Source organism: Callorhinchus milii, unplaced genomic scaffold, assembly GCF_018977255.1.
Source record: "Callorhinchus milii isolate IMCB2004 unplaced genomic scaffold, IMCB_Cmil_1.0 Scaffold30, whole genome shotgun sequence".
In the NCBI taxonomy this organism is placed as follows: Eukaryota; Metazoa; Chordata; class Chondrichthyes; order Chimaeriformes; family Callorhinchidae; genus Callorhinchus; species Callorhinchus milii.
In genome coordinates, this window is record NW_024704771.1 from 890,425 (window position 1) to 908,515 (window position 18,091).

General features: G+C 47.7%; 1 protein-coding gene and 1 long non-coding RNA gene across 2 annotated transcripts; both read left to right on the forward strand.

Moving 5' to 3' along the window:
- The first annotated feature begins 10,291 nt into the window (after positions 1–10,291).
- On the forward strand, positions 10,292–14,113 carry LOC103173092 (butyrophilin subfamily 1 member A1-like). Its single transcript, XM_042344754.1, has 5 exons — positions 10,292–10,601; positions 11,752–11,819; positions 12,259–12,609; positions 12,826–13,101; positions 14,034–14,113. Exons 1-5 carry the CDS (start codon positions 10,585–10,587, stop codon positions 14,111–14,113), a joined length of 792 nt encoding a protein of 263 aa, XP_042200688.1. The 5' UTR covers positions 10,292–10,584.
- Positions 14,114–14,716: 603 nt separating this feature from the next.
- LOC121851202 lies at positions 14,717–16,789 on the forward strand. The gene is made up of 3 exons (XR_006085851.1): positions 14,717–14,833; positions 15,451–15,468; positions 16,727–16,789. It is a non-coding gene; the product is annotated as an uncharacterized LOC121851202 (long non-coding RNA).
- The last annotated feature ends 1,302 nt before the right edge of the window (positions 16,790–18,091 follow it).

Consider the following 18,091-nt stretch of genomic DNA (forward strand, 5'->3'; position numbering starts at 1 on the left):
ATGTGAATGATGTACATTTACTGATGCAAAAGCTGACAGTCTGTCATGAACAAGGAATGTCTCTGAGGGATTCTGCCTGAATATGACAAAGCTGTGCATCAGCCCGGCTCAGTCTGTAACACTCACACCCACACCAGGACTTTCAGCTCACAGTCTTCAGTGACCCTCTGGTACAGAGCTGAGGGAGTTAATATAAGGTCCTCTCTGTGCCTATTCAGGTGAATATAAAGATCTCACACTACTAATGAATAGAGAACTGTCTCTGTTACAAGAATCAAATCACTAAAGCTGGTCTGTCAGGGCTGACAGATTCTCCCATTCTGTCCTGAGGAGCAGTCCCTGTCCACACACGGTCTGTGCCCCAACCGCACTCCCGCCTGCAACTGTCCTGCTCCTCGAGCCCCTCACTCCTCTTTGTGTAATGTTTCTGTCTCTCTCAGCTCCGGCCTCTCCGACTCTGGATCCTGATACCAGGACTCTGAGTATTTGGAATTCAGAGCGAGGAAGATTGGGATCGACACAAAATAAGTTTTGAAAAGGTTTCCGTGGGCCTTCGCTGTGTATCCTCCCGTGGGCTCCCCTCTCCTGTCACACTGAGCAGCCTCACCATCCTCACTGGCCGTCACAGGGGCCGGGGATACCCACTGTCACTCAGATTGTTTGAATCACTGATACACTATCTCCTGTTCCTGGGATTCAAACAATTACAAATTATTGGTGTTTTGCAATAAAGCAGTAAATGCCGGGACCGACATTGGAATGACACTCAGCTGGAAATTCCGTCTCTCCAGACGGGATCTCCCCCATTGGTCCGGCCTCGAGCCGGGGGTTCAGTGTAATGAGCCACTGTAGCCGCCAGACAGCACAATCAGCACCAGCACCGCAACAGCTCGTCTGGATTAACATCATTCAGAGCATCAGAGGAACCTGACACCCAATGTGTGGGAGCAAAACGTGAGCCATCTTTGTAAAGCTCATCGCCAGCTCATCTCTGTGCTCGTGTTGGGAGAATCTGACTTGCCATCCAGTGTGTGAGCTCACACGCTCTGAGACAGGGATATATATCGCTGATATCTTTCTCTCCAGCAATGCCCAGTCTCATAGTCGGGGCTGTGCTCAGCATAAGAGAGAGAATCCATCTTACTGCAATTATCAATGCAACGAGCATTATGATTTGAACAATTGTGATAAAAGCCGTAACAGAGAGTGCTGTCCAGCATTGCAAACTGTCTGCCATCATCTGGGTGTTCCATCCAAATGTTGGCTTGAGTGGTTCAGCCCCAGGTGGTCCTGTTGTAAGATGTTCAGATGTTTCTGTGAGGTGAATTCCCAGCCCAGTGTAGCCCGCAAGTTTGTGGATGGCAAACGGATATGATGTCCGAAGTGGGCGATTGCCTCCAATTCCTCTCGGTATAGGTCCGAGTAAAGCTACACACGAGTGGAGTTACGTATGATGAAGGGATAGAGAATTTGTTCCCCAATCTGTACTTCGAAATGTAGGGTAAAGCATCCCATAGGCCTGGTCAGGGGGCAATTTTATCTGCCATACTGGAAGGAAGTTTCAGTGGTGACATAACAATAAACAGCTTGACCGCGGTATATGTACTCGGTACAAACCCAATGGGAAGTCAGAGAAAGTTGGCATCAAGATGACACTTGTCTAATCATGATGCCGCAGGTGGATATCTTCCGTGGGGTGGGGCAGGCCCATTTCTGCTGCTTTAAAACACAATCGGTAAGGTCGACCCCTTACCGGGTATCATATACAATGGTAACAAAACCAGGTGCAGTTATATACTGTACCCAATGGCCCTGCCTGATTGCTCCTAAAGGATGGAGTTGGTACAGTGTCTCCCTGTCCCTGTTCACTGGCACCATTCTCACCCCTTCAAAAACAGCCATTGTCACTCCTATCCTTAAAATCCCTCTCGGATCTCAAATTACCTTTCCATCTCCAACCTGCTTTTCCATTCCAATGTCCTGGAATGAGTTTTTGCTACCCTGTGTCACTCTCTCCGCTCCCGCCACTCCCTTCGCGAGTACCCCCAATCAGGTTTCTGTGCTGCCCACAGCGCAGAAACAGCTTTGCTGAAAGTGAATAATGTCATTTTGTCCATCTGTGTCCAGGGCTCCCTCTGCCTCCTTCTCCTCCATGACCTCTCTGCTGTCTTTCAAACTGTTGACTGCTCTATCCTTTTGTACCACCTCCCCAGTCACCACACTTGCACTGGCTGCCTGTCCCAGAGAGGATCAACTTCAAGATCCTCACTCTTGTCTTCAAATCCCTCCACTCCTCTGCACCCCCCGACCTCTCTGACCTCCTCTCTCCTCACAGCAGTGCCCATTGCCTTCGTTCCAAGGAGGGTCTGGCCTACTCCTTGTCCCCTGAGCCCTCCTCTCCACCCTCGGTGGCTGTGCCTTCAGCCACTATGCCCTGAGACCCTGGAACTCCCTTCCTCACTTCCTTTGCCTCGACCCCTCTCTTCCTATTTTCAGATCTCGGCTGAAGACTTTTCTTTTTGACCACGCCTTTGGTCACCTTCCTTCCCCTCCCCCCGGCTCATCACCGGGATCCGTTTCTTTGTAGTGCTCTGAGACGCCGTCCGGTGTGGAGGCCGCCATATAAATTCAAGTTGTTGTTGTTGAGTCCTACTTGACTAAACTGCCACAATCTCCCTCTGGAAACTGGTTCTCCTCACCTGTGGGGTACTCCAAGGCTCCATTATTGGCCCCTTTCTTTTATCACTGACACGTTCCGTCTCAGATATGGGGTCGACTTCCACATATATGCGGATGACACCCAAATCTACTTTCTTCCTCCAGAATGCCCTGAGGCTCTGGAACTCTATCCCCCCAATCCCTCTTCCTTGCCCTCTCGCTCAATTTCAAATCCCACCTAAAGGCATTCCTTTTTGATTGTGCTTACAGTCACCTCTCCCCTTCGCTTCGGGTGGGACCTCTACACACAATCTAATACTTTCCCAAATGAGGTGTCCCTCCAGGGAGAGAGTCTGCATTCCAACAATCTCTCTCTGGGGTTTCTATGTGCAGAGGGGATGTGTGGGATCCTCAGATTGGTTTGGATACTCTCAAGTACGGTGATGGTTGGGGCCAATAGAACATTGTGGAAATATTTGCCCCAAATTGTGGGCTTTTAACTGAGCACATTTTGGATAAAAGTGCGAGGAGTTGATTGATGTTATTGAGAGGTACATTTTACTGCTAAACTATAATTTTTCACGTCATTGATTAGCAATTAAACATAAAGAAATATCACAGATTAGATTGTTGTACAATCAATTATTAATGTTTTCTTTAATATAAACTGCGGGAACGACACAGCGCAGCGCGAAGGGCTGAATGGCGGTTTCCACTCCGCGCTCCGTGTGAAGGCCTCAAAACAACAGCTTTGCTCACAAAGCTCATCAGTGTCCTGACTGTGGATTACAGGGGGTCACCACCTCCTCTCTCTCAGGGTCACAACCCCCAACACACAGACACTCACACACACACACAGAGACTCACACACACACACACAGAGACTAGACACACACACACACACACACACACAGAGACTCACACACACACAGACACACACACACACAGACTCACACACACACAGACACACACCACACACACACACACACACACAGACACACACACACACACACACAGACACTCACACACACACACAGAGACTCACACACACACACACACACACACACACACACACAGACACACACACACACACACACAAAACACACACACACACAGACACACACACACACACAGAGACACACACACACACACACACACAGACACACACTCACAGACACTCACACACTCACCCACACACACAGAGACTCACACACACAGAGACACACACACTCAGAGACTCACACACACACTCAGAGACTCACACACACAGAGACTAACACACACACACAATCAAATACACAGATTCACACCCACAGAAACACACACCCACACACTCACAGACTCACTCACACACACTCATGCACATATACACACAGACATACACTCACAGACAGAAACACACACAGTGTTGCTGACACTGACCTGAACAGCAGCAATGGCGGTGCCCGGGAGCCACAATGCACTGCGCGGGTGAAAGCGCCCTATCACTGTGTGATGGTGGCGGTGTATCACTGACAGTGCGGAGTGGCTGCAGCGCCACCTGTTGGTGACACAGCGTCACCGCGGCATCTAACTACATAACGCACGAGGCAGCGCCACCCGTTGGTGACACAGCGTCACCGCAGGATATAACAGCACACAATGGCGGCCGCGGTATTCGGGTAACGTTGGACACCGGTTAATTCGGACACAAAGCGCCAGGTCCCTGTTGGGTTGTGCTGTGAACCGGTTTCCATCCGACGGCTGTCAATCAGCGAAGGGGGCGGGAGGAACGGGACAGAAACGAGGGCGGGGCCGGAGAGGGGAGGAGTCACCACCACACATTGATTGACAGGAGCTCCGGGCGGCCAATCAGCAGCCAGAGCGGGGGGGGGGGGGGATTGACAGCTTCCGGTGCACAGGAAGGAACCCGTCATTTCCCCCAAAACAACAGGAAAGTCAACAAGTTACTGTTTATTACCTGTTTCCTGTCATCTCCTTCCCCGCCCTCCCTGCCCTCTCTGTCCCGCCCTCTTTCTCACTCCCTCCTTCTCTCTCTGACCCTTTCTCTCACTCACTCTCTATCTCTGACTCTCACTCCCTCTCTCTGTCTCTCTCTCACTCCCTCTCTCTCACTTCACTCAGTTGTTCGTCGATTGCCGGGTCACTTTTCCGGGGGAACTAATCCCTACAACAACAATAATAATTTAGTTGCTTCAATCCATGGCTGTTTGTGGGGACACTGCTGTGCACAATTGGCTGCTGCTCTTTGCCCACAAAACATACAGTCACTTACGCTTTAGAGTGTATCCTGTGAAGCCCTTTGAGATGTGTTGAATAAGTGTTAAGTCGCTATATCAAATGCAAAGATTATTGTTACTATTATTCTCTCTCTCTGTCTCTACATTACATATCTTACGAGCTCTTGTCGCGCACGTGTTCGATACCCAAGTGGGGAGAAACCTTAGGCAACTTTCCTTACTTCACACGCCTCTGTTTACCAAGCAGTCATTAGGAACCAGTTTTAGGCGCATTCTGGGGTGAATAGTCCCTTTAAAAAAGAATTTGGACACTGTTTGTGCGATACCTCTGTGTGCAATTGGTTGCCACATTTCAACCACAAAATAACACAGTCAATTCATTTTACACAATATTGTGTGAAGCCCTTTGGGACGTCTGAAAGATGTGATAAAGTGCTATATCAAATGCAAGAATTATAATTACATTCAGTTCTTGTCTCCTGTCACCCTCCTCACCTGCTCTCTATCCGGGGCCCTTCCACAGACTTCCCTCTGCTCCAGCCCTGGGCCTCCTCCACCCGGAGCACCGCAACACTTGTCAATGGTTGTCCCAGAGCAGCCACCCCGACTGCCCCATCATCAGCGCACCCCAAGGCCTGCCTTCCCTGCCTCCAAAAGGTAACCCCTACCCCCTTCTCTCACTTCCCTCATCCACATCCTTCCCAACTGAATTAAAAAAGAAATAATTTGGTCACTCAATCCAAGAGTGTTTGTGGGTCACTGTTCGACATGGCGAGCGGCGGCAGGACAGCGCGGGGAGGAGCCTGGGCCTACCTACCCAGGTTGCGGTGGCAGGGAGTGCAGCCAGGAAGGTGTGGGGGCGGAGTGGGGGAACCGTTCCCGTCATAGTTTAGTTTTCAGGAGTGTGCCTTCAGCTTCCCTCTCGACTCAGGAGCTGACAGCATCAGCATCCAAGGCCGCACTCTCCACCTCTCAAAGCCGGTCAGGAACCTCGGGGTTCTGTTCGACCCTGAGCTGTCCTTTCTCCCTCATATCCGCACCACAACTGGCACCGCCTTCCATCACCTCCGGAATGTCACCAGACTACGGCACTACCTCACCCCTCACGCTGCTGAAACTCTGGCCCACGCCTTTATCAACTCAAGGCTGGACTACAGGAACTCTCTCCTCGCCGGCCTTCCCGGCCCTCCCTCCACAAGCTGCAGGTCGTTCAGAACTCTGCAGCTCGTGTACTGTCCGGCACCAGGCTTCGGGACCACATCACTCCCACCCTCGCTCGCCTCCACTGGCTCCCCATCCCCCAGAGGATTGATTTCAAGATCCTCACCCTCACCTACAAGGCCATTCACGGCCTTGCTCCCTCCTACCTCTCTGACCTACTATCCCCCTACCTACCTGCCCGTACCCTCCGTTCCTCTGGCTCCGCTCTGCTCCACATCCCCCGCCCCAACCACCCTACCATCGGTGGCCGAGCCTTCAGCCTCTCAGCCCCAGGCTCTGGAACTCTATCCCCCAGTACCTTCGCCGCCTCCTCCCTTTCCTCCTTCAAGGCCGGTCTCAAGACCTTTCTCTTTGACCGTGCCTTCAGCTCCCCTCTCGACTCTCTACCCCCCACTCGCTCCCTCCCTTCCCTCCCCCTGACCATTTCCCCCCTGCTCAGGTCCTGACCCAACTGTAGAGCGCCTTGGGACGTCCTCCCGACGTGAAAAACGCTCTATAAATGGAATCTTCTTGTTGTTGTTGTTGTTGTTGTAGTTTCCCGGAGCATTTGACAGTGCTGGAGTCTGACTCCGAGCCAGGGGGAAGAGGGAGGTGAGAGTTGACCAAAGGCACAATCAAAAATAAAAGTCTTTAGGCCTTCACACATACCTAAACCTCTGAGGTTAATGTCTGCATGTATGTGATGTACAGGTGTAGTGTAGAAAACAACTTTGATATAAACCTACTTATTGTTACAGATAATTACATAGAATTACAGAGAACATACAGCACAGAAACAGTCTATTCCTCCCATCTGGTCTATGCCGGTGTTTATGCTCCACATGACTGTCCTTCTGCCCTTTCTCAACTGAGCCAATCAACATAACCTTCTGCTGCTTTCTCCCTCATGTATTTATTTAGCTTCCCCTTAAACAAGTCTATGCTATTTGCCTTAACTTCTCCTTGTTGCAGCAAGTACCACATGCCCACAGCTCTGTGGGTAAAGAAGTTTCTTCTGACTTCCCTGTTTGATTTATTGGTGATTATGTTATTTCGATGGCCGCTGATATCGGTCTCAACCACAAGTGAGGTCTCCCCCCCGAGCCTGCCCCGCCATTGAATAAGATCATGGCTGATCTACTAACCTAATTCCATTTACCCGCCCTCTCCCCATATACCTTAATGCCTTGAGTTTTTAAAAATCTATCGATCTCAGTCTTGAATAATATGGGGATCAGAACTGTAAACAGTATTCCAAGTGTTGTCTAAACAAGGTTCGATATTAGTTTAGCATAACTTCCCTACTTTTCATTTTTATACCTCTAGAAATGAACCCCAATGTTTGATTTGTTTGTTTATGACCTTATTAACCTGTGTCGCTATGTTTAGCGATTTGTGTAACTGTATCCATAGATCCCTTTGCTCCTCTACCCCATTTAGATGCTTATTTTCCAGGCAAATGATCCAATATGGAATGTAGATTGTCACACAGAGACACTCAGACAGACATTGCATCTTTATCTATGCTCATCTGGGAGGACTCCTGTGGGAGGAATCCTCTTGAGACGACTCATTGGGAGGTCTCCTTAATAAATTTTCTCTCACAGTCTCTCTCTCCCTCTCAGTCTCCCTCCCAGTCCCCCACCCCCAACCTCATTCCCAGCCTCTCTTCTCTCAATCCAAGTCTCTCTCCATCTCTCAGTCTCTTTCACTATCTCAGTCTCTCCAAGTATCTCAGTCTCTCTCAGTGTCTTTCTCTCAGTTTCTCTCACTGTGTTTCTCTCAGTCTATCTGTCTCTCTCTCTCACTATTTCATTTTCTCTCTCTCTGTCTATTTCACTGTCTGTCTGAGCCTCTCTCCTTATCTCGGTCTCTCTCCCTTAGACTCTCTCGCCATCTGTCCCACATGGGAGGACACGGCTCCCACGACAACGAGAAAAAAGCCATTCATTTGTTGCAGAATATAGATGTATCTCTCTGAACGGTTTGTGCTTTCGTCTGTCGCGACGTAGTTGCAGAATGCGCTGTATAATTCATATTTTGGGCTTAATTAATGCATTTTTTATTGTAGCTCATCAACGATGGGCAATTCCCCCCCAAAAATGCCCATGACACTGCCGGATGCAAGACCTTTCTGATGAGGTATAAATCATGTCTCTACATCACTCGGTTATTGTGTGTTTGTCGGATACACTGACAGACAGACACACACACAGACATTTCGTCCTTAGTGTAGCTTCTCTTACCAGTTAGAGGTGTAGGTGTTACTGTACCCCTCACTTGAGCGCTTTTCTGCTCTTCGGCGAAGGCAAACACACACACAGTGACTGCACACCAACACCACACACTTCACACACTGTTGGGAGCAGCTGAAGGCGGGAAACTGGGCAGAGAAGAGGCTGTGACCAACAGCACAACATCCACACACGCACTTTCCAGCTTTGGGCACTGGAGTTTATCAGGAGCAGTGATCCTGGGACATCATATCTGTCTGAGGGGCTTAAGAGTATCCAAACCAAAGCTGAGATTTCATTGCATCCCACATACACATGGAAATCCCAGAGATACACTGTTGGAATGGAGTGTGAACTCTCTCCCTGGAGGGACACATCCTGTTTACCTAATTCTGGAAAGTATTAGGCACAGGTTGGCAATAAACAAGGCTTGGGGTCCCCAGATTGTAACTGATGGAGTCTATCCAGCTAAAACCGTATAGCGTATAGAAGCATATAATCACATTATACAGCACAGAAGGAGGCCATTTGGCCCATCATGTCTGTGTGGGCTCTTTGAAAAGTGCTATCCAAATCAATCCCACTCCCCCACTCTCTCCCCATAGCTCTGCAAACTTGTTCTCCCCAAATAATTATCTATTTTTCTCTTAAACGTTGCTATTGAATCAGCTTAAACCAGACAATCCTTGCCAAGCTTTCCCGTTGCTCTTTGCTTTATGAAATACAAAGGTTATTATTATATTACCACCCGCACCCAGTACAAAGGTGAGGTGGTGTCTGACCCCAGCCGGCATCGTGTCTGAATTTCCTTTCTACCACACATCCATTCCCTGATCAGGATCACTTTTTTCTACCTTTGCTATATTGCCCACCTCTGTCTGTACCTCACAACCGATGCAGCTGAAACCCTTGTCCACACCTTCAGCAATTCCCGGCTGGACTATTCCACTGCCCTCCTCGCTGGTCTCCCCAGCTCCCCCATACACAAATACAACTGATTCAAAACTCTGATGCCCAGATAGTCACTCACACGAAACTCCGTGCCCCCATCACACCAGTCCTTGCCAGGCTACGCTGGCTCCCAGTCACCGAATGGATTGATTTCAAGAACCTCTCATTTGTTTTCAAATCACTTCATTCCCTCGCACCTCCCTACCTATCTGACCTGCTTACCCCCCATTCTACCACCCACTGCCTCTGCTCGAATGTCTCCAGCCCGTCTTTCCCTCCATTCCACCATTTGTGGACATGCCTTTAGCCACTATGCCTTGAGACTCTGGAGCTCTCCCTCAATCCCTCCCCCTGCCCCCTCCCTTCCCACCTTGAAATCCCGCCTGAAGAGCTTTCTTTTTGATCGTGCTGATGGTCACCTCCCCTCTCCCTCTCCCCGTGGCTTATTGCCACACTCCACCACTGTGCAGCGCTCTGGGTTGCTACACCGCATGAAGGTCGCAATGTCAAGTTGTTGTGTATATATGTTTGTAGATGTGTGGAATCTGGGGGAACAGCAGAGGCTCACACCCCAATATAAGTGTCAGCTCATCATCCTGTAGATACAGGCTGGCAGAGCCGGGGGACCGTGTAACTGTGCCTGTAAATAAAGGGCGTTGAAACAGGAATTGTGAACTTGTTATGTTGCGTTCACAATAAATTATATTCTGTTTTTAAAAATCTGTTTCTGCGACACATCAAATGCTGTTTTAACAGATCTAGGTTTTCGATTCAACCTTGATCATATAGAGATGGTCACGGTGTTGCTAATACCTGCACCTGTGTCCTCCCCCACTCCAGGCTCCGCCAATCTATCTCTCTTTCTCAGATCAGATCCCCATCCCCATCTCCAGCTGATTGAGTTCCAGATCCTTGTTTCACCTTGAAAGCTCTCCTCGGTGTTGCCCTCCCAACCTCAGCAAACACCTCCAACCATACAGATCTGTTACACATTAACCTGGAAATCAATCACGTGGGACGTTTTCTGTGGATTGAAGATTATTCCAGAGAAACGTGAGGGTGTAACCAGGGTCTCAGAGCAGGAATGTTAGTTACTGACAGCAAGTGATGAGCAACAGTCAACATTAACAGTGAAAATCACAGGACTTTTCCCCACTCGATATTGTAGGGAATATTTGAACTGCCCTTTCCCTGTTTGTGTGGCTATAGTGTGATTCCCACAGAAACCGAAAGCAGATTAGCCTCTGGATATCGCCATCCCAGACACACTTACTTTTAAGAGTGAAGATTCTTGTCTTTCAATGCCAAACCTAATCAGGTAAGTGTCAAAAATTGTTTCCTGCAATGATATATTATTTACCATTAAAATAATGCCTTAACTTTACTGTTATTCTAGTTATACAGTTCACTGGTTTCACTTTTAAGTGCGGTGATGTGGAGCTTAAATCTGTACTAATAAAGACAAAATGTCTGTCAGTCTGTCTGTGTATTCACCAAGAACGCAATAACCAATTGAAATAGAGACATGATTTATAACTCATCAGAAAGGTCTTGCAAAGGGGAGTGTCATGGGCATATTTTGGGAGGATCTTCTATTGATGAGCTATATTAAAAAATGCGTTCATTAAGCCCCAAAATATGAAGTATGCATGGTATTCTGCAACAAAGCAGTGACAAAGGAAATCACACACCCTTCAAGAGAAATGCATCTATCTACATTAAAAAAGACAAAATGTGGGTCTGTCTGCAAATAATGCATTGCCATAAAGGTTCGATCTATACATGAATGGAAAGGTCTTGCAAGGAGAAGTGTCATGGGCATATTTTTTTGGGGGGCGAACTCCTATCATTGATGAGCTATGACCTAAACAAACTCACCACACATGTATGGCAGCTTTGCTTAAGGTGCTTATGGCATATTAAATGGTCTGTCAGTGTATCACTAAAATTTACATTCCATATTGGATCCTTTGGTTGCAAGTCAAGCAACAACGGGTACAGATAGTGTGAAATAAATGTGCTCTATTGTCAGGTTTGTGTCAATAGTAAAGCGAGAGCTCTGCAGTCAGTTTATTCCCAGTTTGTGGTTTAAACGCTGAGAATTGGAGGCAAGTGAGGGGGAAGGGAATGGGAGCTCCTCTCTGACTTGCACCATGTTGGGGTGAATAAGGAGCGGCTGTGAGGAGGGGGAGGGGAGGGGCACATTACAGCAGTTACACATAACATGTTTCTTCCCGAAACCATCTCATGTAGACCCCCAGTGTGGGGCCAGGGGGGGCCTCACTGTCACAGTTAAAGATCCCACATCACTATTCCAACAGAGAAGACAATTTGTTCTGCTGTGGGTGTAAATGCAAAGAACATGTTGTAATTATGTTTTATATTTTATTGATTATATTTGATCACAAATCTCTGTGTGTAATGATCTGATTTGCTGTGTTGTAACCAGTTCTGATCTCATTGTGAAGGTCCTCGAAGATGAGCTGCAAACACTGTATTCAGGTCCTGTGGCTTGTGCTTCCCCTCTCACTGACTGGTAAGGAAACACATTGAATCTGTTTGATTTCTGTTGGTGTAAATTGCTGAAGATAAAGGTAAATGATGTGCACAGACTGGTTGCCGCCTTCCCTCCACAAAATACACAGTCGCAGCACTTCACAGTCTATCCTATGAAGATTTTGAGACTTCTCGGCGACGTGATAATCATAGAATAATCAGAAAATCATAGAATTATACAGCACAAAAGGAGGCCATTCAGCCCAGTAGGCCAACTCTTTTAAAAGTGCCATCCAAATCAATCCCAATCCCTTGCTCTTTCCTCATAGCCGCGCAAACCTGTCCTTCACAAATAATTATTTATAAGGTGCTATATCAAATGTAAGGATTATTATTGTTATCTCAGCAACAGTCTATTGACAGAGTTTGTCTGAGGCAGTGACTGAAAATCCTATCTGTATCCATTGTTTATTATTAAGCAGAGAAATTCACAGTCACTGGCCCGGCCCTCCCTGTCCCAGCCATTGCTGGTTCAGATGTTGTCCTGGACTGTAAGTGTTCCATAGACCTGCCACGAGAGGGTGTGGAGGTGAGATGGTTCAGGACAAGATACGACTCCCCTGTGCACTTATACAAGGAGGGGCGACAGCAACTGGAAACACAGGATGAAGCCTACAGACACAGAACACAACTGTTTGTAGAGGAATTTATCAACGGCGATGTGTCTCTCAGACTGGGAGATGTGCGGGTGTCAGATAATGGAGCGTACACGTGTTTTGTTGACTATGCCGGATGGTATGAAGAGGCAGTGATAGAGTTGAAAGTTATAGGTCAGTAATGTTTATAATTCATTTTATTTCATGTAATCTGTGTGTACAAACATTCATTATTTGTTAATGTTATCTTCAAAATGCAATACTTTATAAAAACAAGAACAAGTTATCATTGGTGTAAATGTATTCAGAATGTTGTGGCCTTCAGTAAAGTTACTGCTCTGTAATGTCCCGGGTATTAATATTGTCTGATTCACGTCTCCTGTCTTCCAGTTCTTGGCAGTCAGCCTTGGATTCACGTTGATGGGCAGCACAGTGATGGTGTGAGGCTGCGGTGTGAATCCAGTGGATGGTTCCCAGCACCAGAGGTTCTGTGGTTTGATGATCAGGGAAACAACTTAACAACACTCAGTAACTGGACGGTCAGAGAGGATTCTAAAGGTCTCTTCAGTGTTAAAGGCCAAATAGAAATCATCCATTCAACCAATAAGATCAGGTGTCTGATTCACAATTCAGAAAATGAACAAGAAGGCAAACTCCAAATCTCAGGTCAGTAAGTACACTGAAATATTAACAATAGACTGATAGATATGATGCAGATTTGTACAGCACATGAAGTGAAAACGATCAGTCTGGATGATACGGTCCACCTGATTTCATCCTTTCAAAATACCAAACTCACCATCTTCAACAACAGCAACAAATGACATTTGTGAAGTGCCTTTCATGTCAGGAGGACATCCAGTGTGAGAGGCACTATGCAAAGGTGGTGGACAATCAGGGATTTGGACCCACCTGGGGATTGGGGTCAACATGTGGATGGAGTTTCACAGAATTGGGGCAGAAGTATGGAGTTAGTAGGCCACAGAGATAGGGAGAAGCCGGGCCATGGAGGGCTTTGAAGGCAATGAACCTATTCATTACAACAACAAGATTACATTTGTATAGCACAAATGTAATTTGTTTTACTTGACAATAAAGGTTTGAGATTCATCCAGAAATCACATTTGTAAACTGAAATAGATAGATATTAGGAATGATTTCCTTTCCTCTGGCATGGTAATTCTCATTCAAAAATGCTGCCGTTACTTCTTCTCAATAAACTTTCACTAAACTCTTTACAAACAGGGCTGCTGCCCCATTTCCAACCTGCCCTTCCTCTCCAAGGTGCTGGAATGAGTTGTCGCCTTGAAGTTCAATTCCTTCCTTTCCCACTATTCCCTGTATAAGTCTTTCCAAACTGCTTCCTGCTGCTCACAGCATCATTACAGCCCTGGCCAAAGGCACAGGTGATGTTCTCTCTGTCTTTGACCAGGAGACCCTGTGTCTACTTGTCCTTCTCTATCTCTCGCTCACCTTTCACACTGTTGACCACTTCTCCTCCGTGAATCACCTCACAGATTCTGCACATTATTGGTTTCACTCCTGTCTGTCCCAGCATCTCCATGTTATCTTATTCAATGGCTTCTCCTCCTGCCCAGTGTATTCACAGATGGTGTTCCTCTCCTTTTCCTTATCCACACATTCACCCTTGGAGTCTGGCTCTCAGGGACCGGACTAACGAGACAGCCACAAAGAATGGATTTTATTCTGACATTCCCTTACCAACCACATCACTTTGGTGCCACTTCAGCTCCAAGACTCCATTTATCTCCTGGGAAAAGTATATGAAAATAATAATCCTTGTATTTGATACTGTATGTTATCATGTATTTGAGATGTCTCAAAGCCCTTCACAGAATATACTGTAAAGTGAAATGAATGTATATTTTGTGGGTGAGACGCGGCAGCCAATTGCAGACAGCAGTGTCCCACAAACAGTCACGGATTGAGTGATCAAATTATTATTATTCTATTGTATTATTTGATGGGATTATTAGCTCTGGAAAGCGATCTACCAATCAATGAACAAGCGGGTTCCTACTTACTGCTGGGTAAGCAGAGGCATGTGGAGTTTAAACATTAAACTTGTCTAATGTTTCGTTCTGCCCCGGAATCTAACCCGAATCTTCTCGCACTACACTACCAGGACTTCACTTGGAGTGAAGCCTGTGACAGCTACTGAGCTACTGTGTGTAACACAGTCACATGGGGACAAATAAAGGTATTTGTGTTTGACATCAGAATAGATGTTTAAATGTCTATTTACATTTCTTGACAGACGAGTTCTTTCCCAAAGTGCCAGTGGGTTTGGTGGTTTCCGCACTGCTCTTAGGACTTGCCATATTGGTGCTGAGTGTTCTTGTCGGCTTCAGTGTAAAACAGCGCCGAGAGATCAAAGGTACGTTCCCATCAGTAACATCTCCCATCACAACACTGTTTGTGTAAGAATGTGCAAGTTCTATAAAACAATTGGTCCCTCCCTTCACTCAGTGACCCCCGCGGCCTGTTTCATGTCACCGCCTGATCCTCCCTCCCCACCATCAGCAGCTCAGGCTTTCAGCCTCTCTGCCCCCACTCTCTGCAACTCAAGCCAAGAATCCTTCCGACTTCACCCCCTCCCTCTCCATCACCTCTTTCAAGGCCTGTCCCATGACCTTCCTCATTCTGCATTTTTATTTAATTTTACCCTCTCCCCCCCACCCCAACCCCAGCTCAGACCCCAGCTCAGACCCCAGGTCAGCCCCCAGCTCAGACCCCAGCTCAGACCCCAGCTCAGACCCCAGTCAGCATTGTGAGGGCTTTGGGATATCCCAGCTCAGATCCCAGCTCAGAGCCCAGTCAGCTGTGGAAGGTGCTGTGTAAATGTAAATGTTATTGTAATTCAAACCTCCTGTAATTGTGTTGAGCTGCACTTTGTGTAGTTTCTAACTGTTAATGTTGTAAACATATAGACTGAGCATTAAACAATACTGGATTCAGGAGCGGTTTCTAACAGTTTTGTTTTGTATCCTCCAGATCTTGAGAAGAGAGTGGGTAAGTCATCAAAATAAAATAACAATTTCACGTTGTGATTAACCTCATTCACAAGCTTCACACAAAGCAGACATAGTTCATAGAATCATAGAATTGAACAGCACAAAAGGAGGCCATTCGGCCCATAGAGTCTGTGTCGGCTCTTTGAAAAGAGCAATGTAATGTCAGTCCCACTCCCCAGCCCTTTCCCCATAACCCGCAAACCCGTCCTCCTCAAATACCATCCACTGCGTTTTTAAAAGTTGTTATCAAATCAGCCTCGACCGCCCTCTCAGGCGATGCCTTCCAGATCCAATGAGATTAATCCCGGCCTCTCCAGCCTTTCCTCATAATCAAGGGTTCCCTCATTCCGCAGTTGGCTCTATCCTTCTCACTGTGTACCACCCTATCTAACTTTGTGTCGTCGCAAACTTGGAAATGGTGCTTGTTATACCCAAGTCCAGATCATTTATGTTATAGTTTGCCAACAAAATACACAGTCACTACACTCTCCAGTAAATCGTGCAAAATGCTTATGAGGAGCCAAATCTATTTCAAGGATTATTATTATAGAATAACAACAACTTGCACTTATATAGTGCCCTCCACGCAGGATAGCGTCTCAGATCACTGAACAGAGACAGAGCCTGATTCTGAGCCGGGCCGAGGGTGGGGGGGGGGGGGGGGGGGGATGGGGGAGCCGACTATAAGCACAGTCGAAAAGGAAGGTTTTCAGGTGGGATTTGATAAAGAGGAGAGAGGGGGCAAGGCAGAGGGTTTGAGGGAGAGTGTTCCAGAGTTTCGGGGCGTAGTGACTGAATACACGATTTCCAATGGTGGAGCGGAGGGCAGTAGACAGGGAAGTAGACAGGTGTATGAGGGATAGAGACTTGAAGGGGTTAATGATAGGGCGGGGCAGCTGTTGTTAACACTTTGCTCTGAGAGCCCATATAGACTCGATGGTGAATGGCCTCCTTCTGGGCTGTAAATTTCAATGATTCTATTCCATGAATTATTACAGAGTGTTTAACTCCAAACATTGGTCTGTTTCACAGCTTCAACTTTCCCTTTTCCTTCCTCAGACAACATTGGCTTATGAACACACACACATTGAGGGAGAGAGAGAATGAGTGAGTGTCTCTATAACACAGGGAGTGAGTCAATGAGGGCGGGAGGGAGGGAGTGAGGAGGAGAGTGAGGGAGTGAGAGAAGGAGGGAGGGAGTGTGACTGAGTTAGGAGCTGACGAAGGTCTGATCACTTCTTTCTTCTTGATTCCAGGGTTGAAAAGGAAGAACACATATGCAGGTAAGATTCTGAGTGACCAAGAAACCATCCCACACATATACATACCCTCACCCCACATCCACTGCCCCCCCACCCAACACACACACCCCACACACATAACCACATATCCCCCAACAAACATACCCACACATCCCCCACACGCACACCCTCACATCCCCCCACACAGCCCCTCGCATCCCCCCACACACCCCTCACATCCCTTCATACACACACCTTGTCAGCAGCCCCATGCACACCCTGACATTCCCTCACACAAACACACTCATCTCCCCCCAAACACAACCTCACCCCCACACACCCTCGCATTCCATTACACACACACCCTCACATCCCCCCCACACACACCCCTCACATGCCCCCCACCCCACCCCCACACATCCTCAAATCCTCCACACACAACCTCATATCCCCACACTCTCACGTTCCCCACACAAACCCTCACATCCCCCACACACAACCTCATATCCATCACACGCGCATTCCCTCACAATCCACCTCCCACACACACCCTGAAAAGCCCCCCACACACACACACACTCTCACATCCCACCCACACCCCCTTCACACCCCTCCATACACACACTCACATCCCCCCACAAACACCCTCAAACACATAGCCTCACATCCTCCCATAGACTTTCTCAAATTACCCCCCACACACATCCTCACATTGACCCCAACCAACCTCATATTAACCCATACACCCCTCACACTCCCCCCACACCACACCCTAAAATTCGCCCCCACACACAGCCTGTCATCCCCCACCCCACACATAAACACTGTCACATCTGCCCGACACGCACACACCCTCATATCCACCCACACACACCCTCACATCCCCTCAAACACACTCACCCTCACATCCCCCCCACATACAGTACCCTCACATTACCCCCACACACATCCTCACATCCCACCCACACACACCCTCATATCCACCCGACACACACTGTCAAATCCCCCCCAAACATAACACAACATGTGGGAGCAGGAGGAGGCCATTCGGCCCTTCGAGCCTGCCCCGCCATTCAATCATGGCTGATCTTCTAATCTAACTCCAGCTAATAACCTGACGCTGCCTTATCCCCATATCCCTTAATACCTTTGACAATAAGAAATCTATCCATCTCAGTCTTGAATATGTTCAAGGACGGAGCGTCAACAGCCCTTTGGGGTAGTGAGTTCCATACATTCACTGCCCTTTGAGTGAAGAAGTTCTTCCTCAACTCAGTGCGAAAGGGCTGCCTCTGATTTTAAGGTTGTGACCCTGGTTTTAGTTTCTCCAACCGGGGACACAATCTCCCACTATCTACTCTATCTGCCCTTTGATGATCT

Bases quoted from the DNA above. Each gene is read 5' to 3' on its own strand.
- LOC103173092 (XM_042344754.1), top strand. The intron at 12,610-12,825 runs GTCAGTAATGTT...CCTGTCTTCCAG, and splicing joins GATAGAGTTGAAAGTTATAG to TTCTTGGCAGTCAGCCTTGG. The intron at 13,102-14,033 runs GTCAGTAAGTAC...CCTCCTGCCCAG, and splicing joins AGGCAAACTCCAAATCTCAG to TGTATTCACAGATGGTGTTC.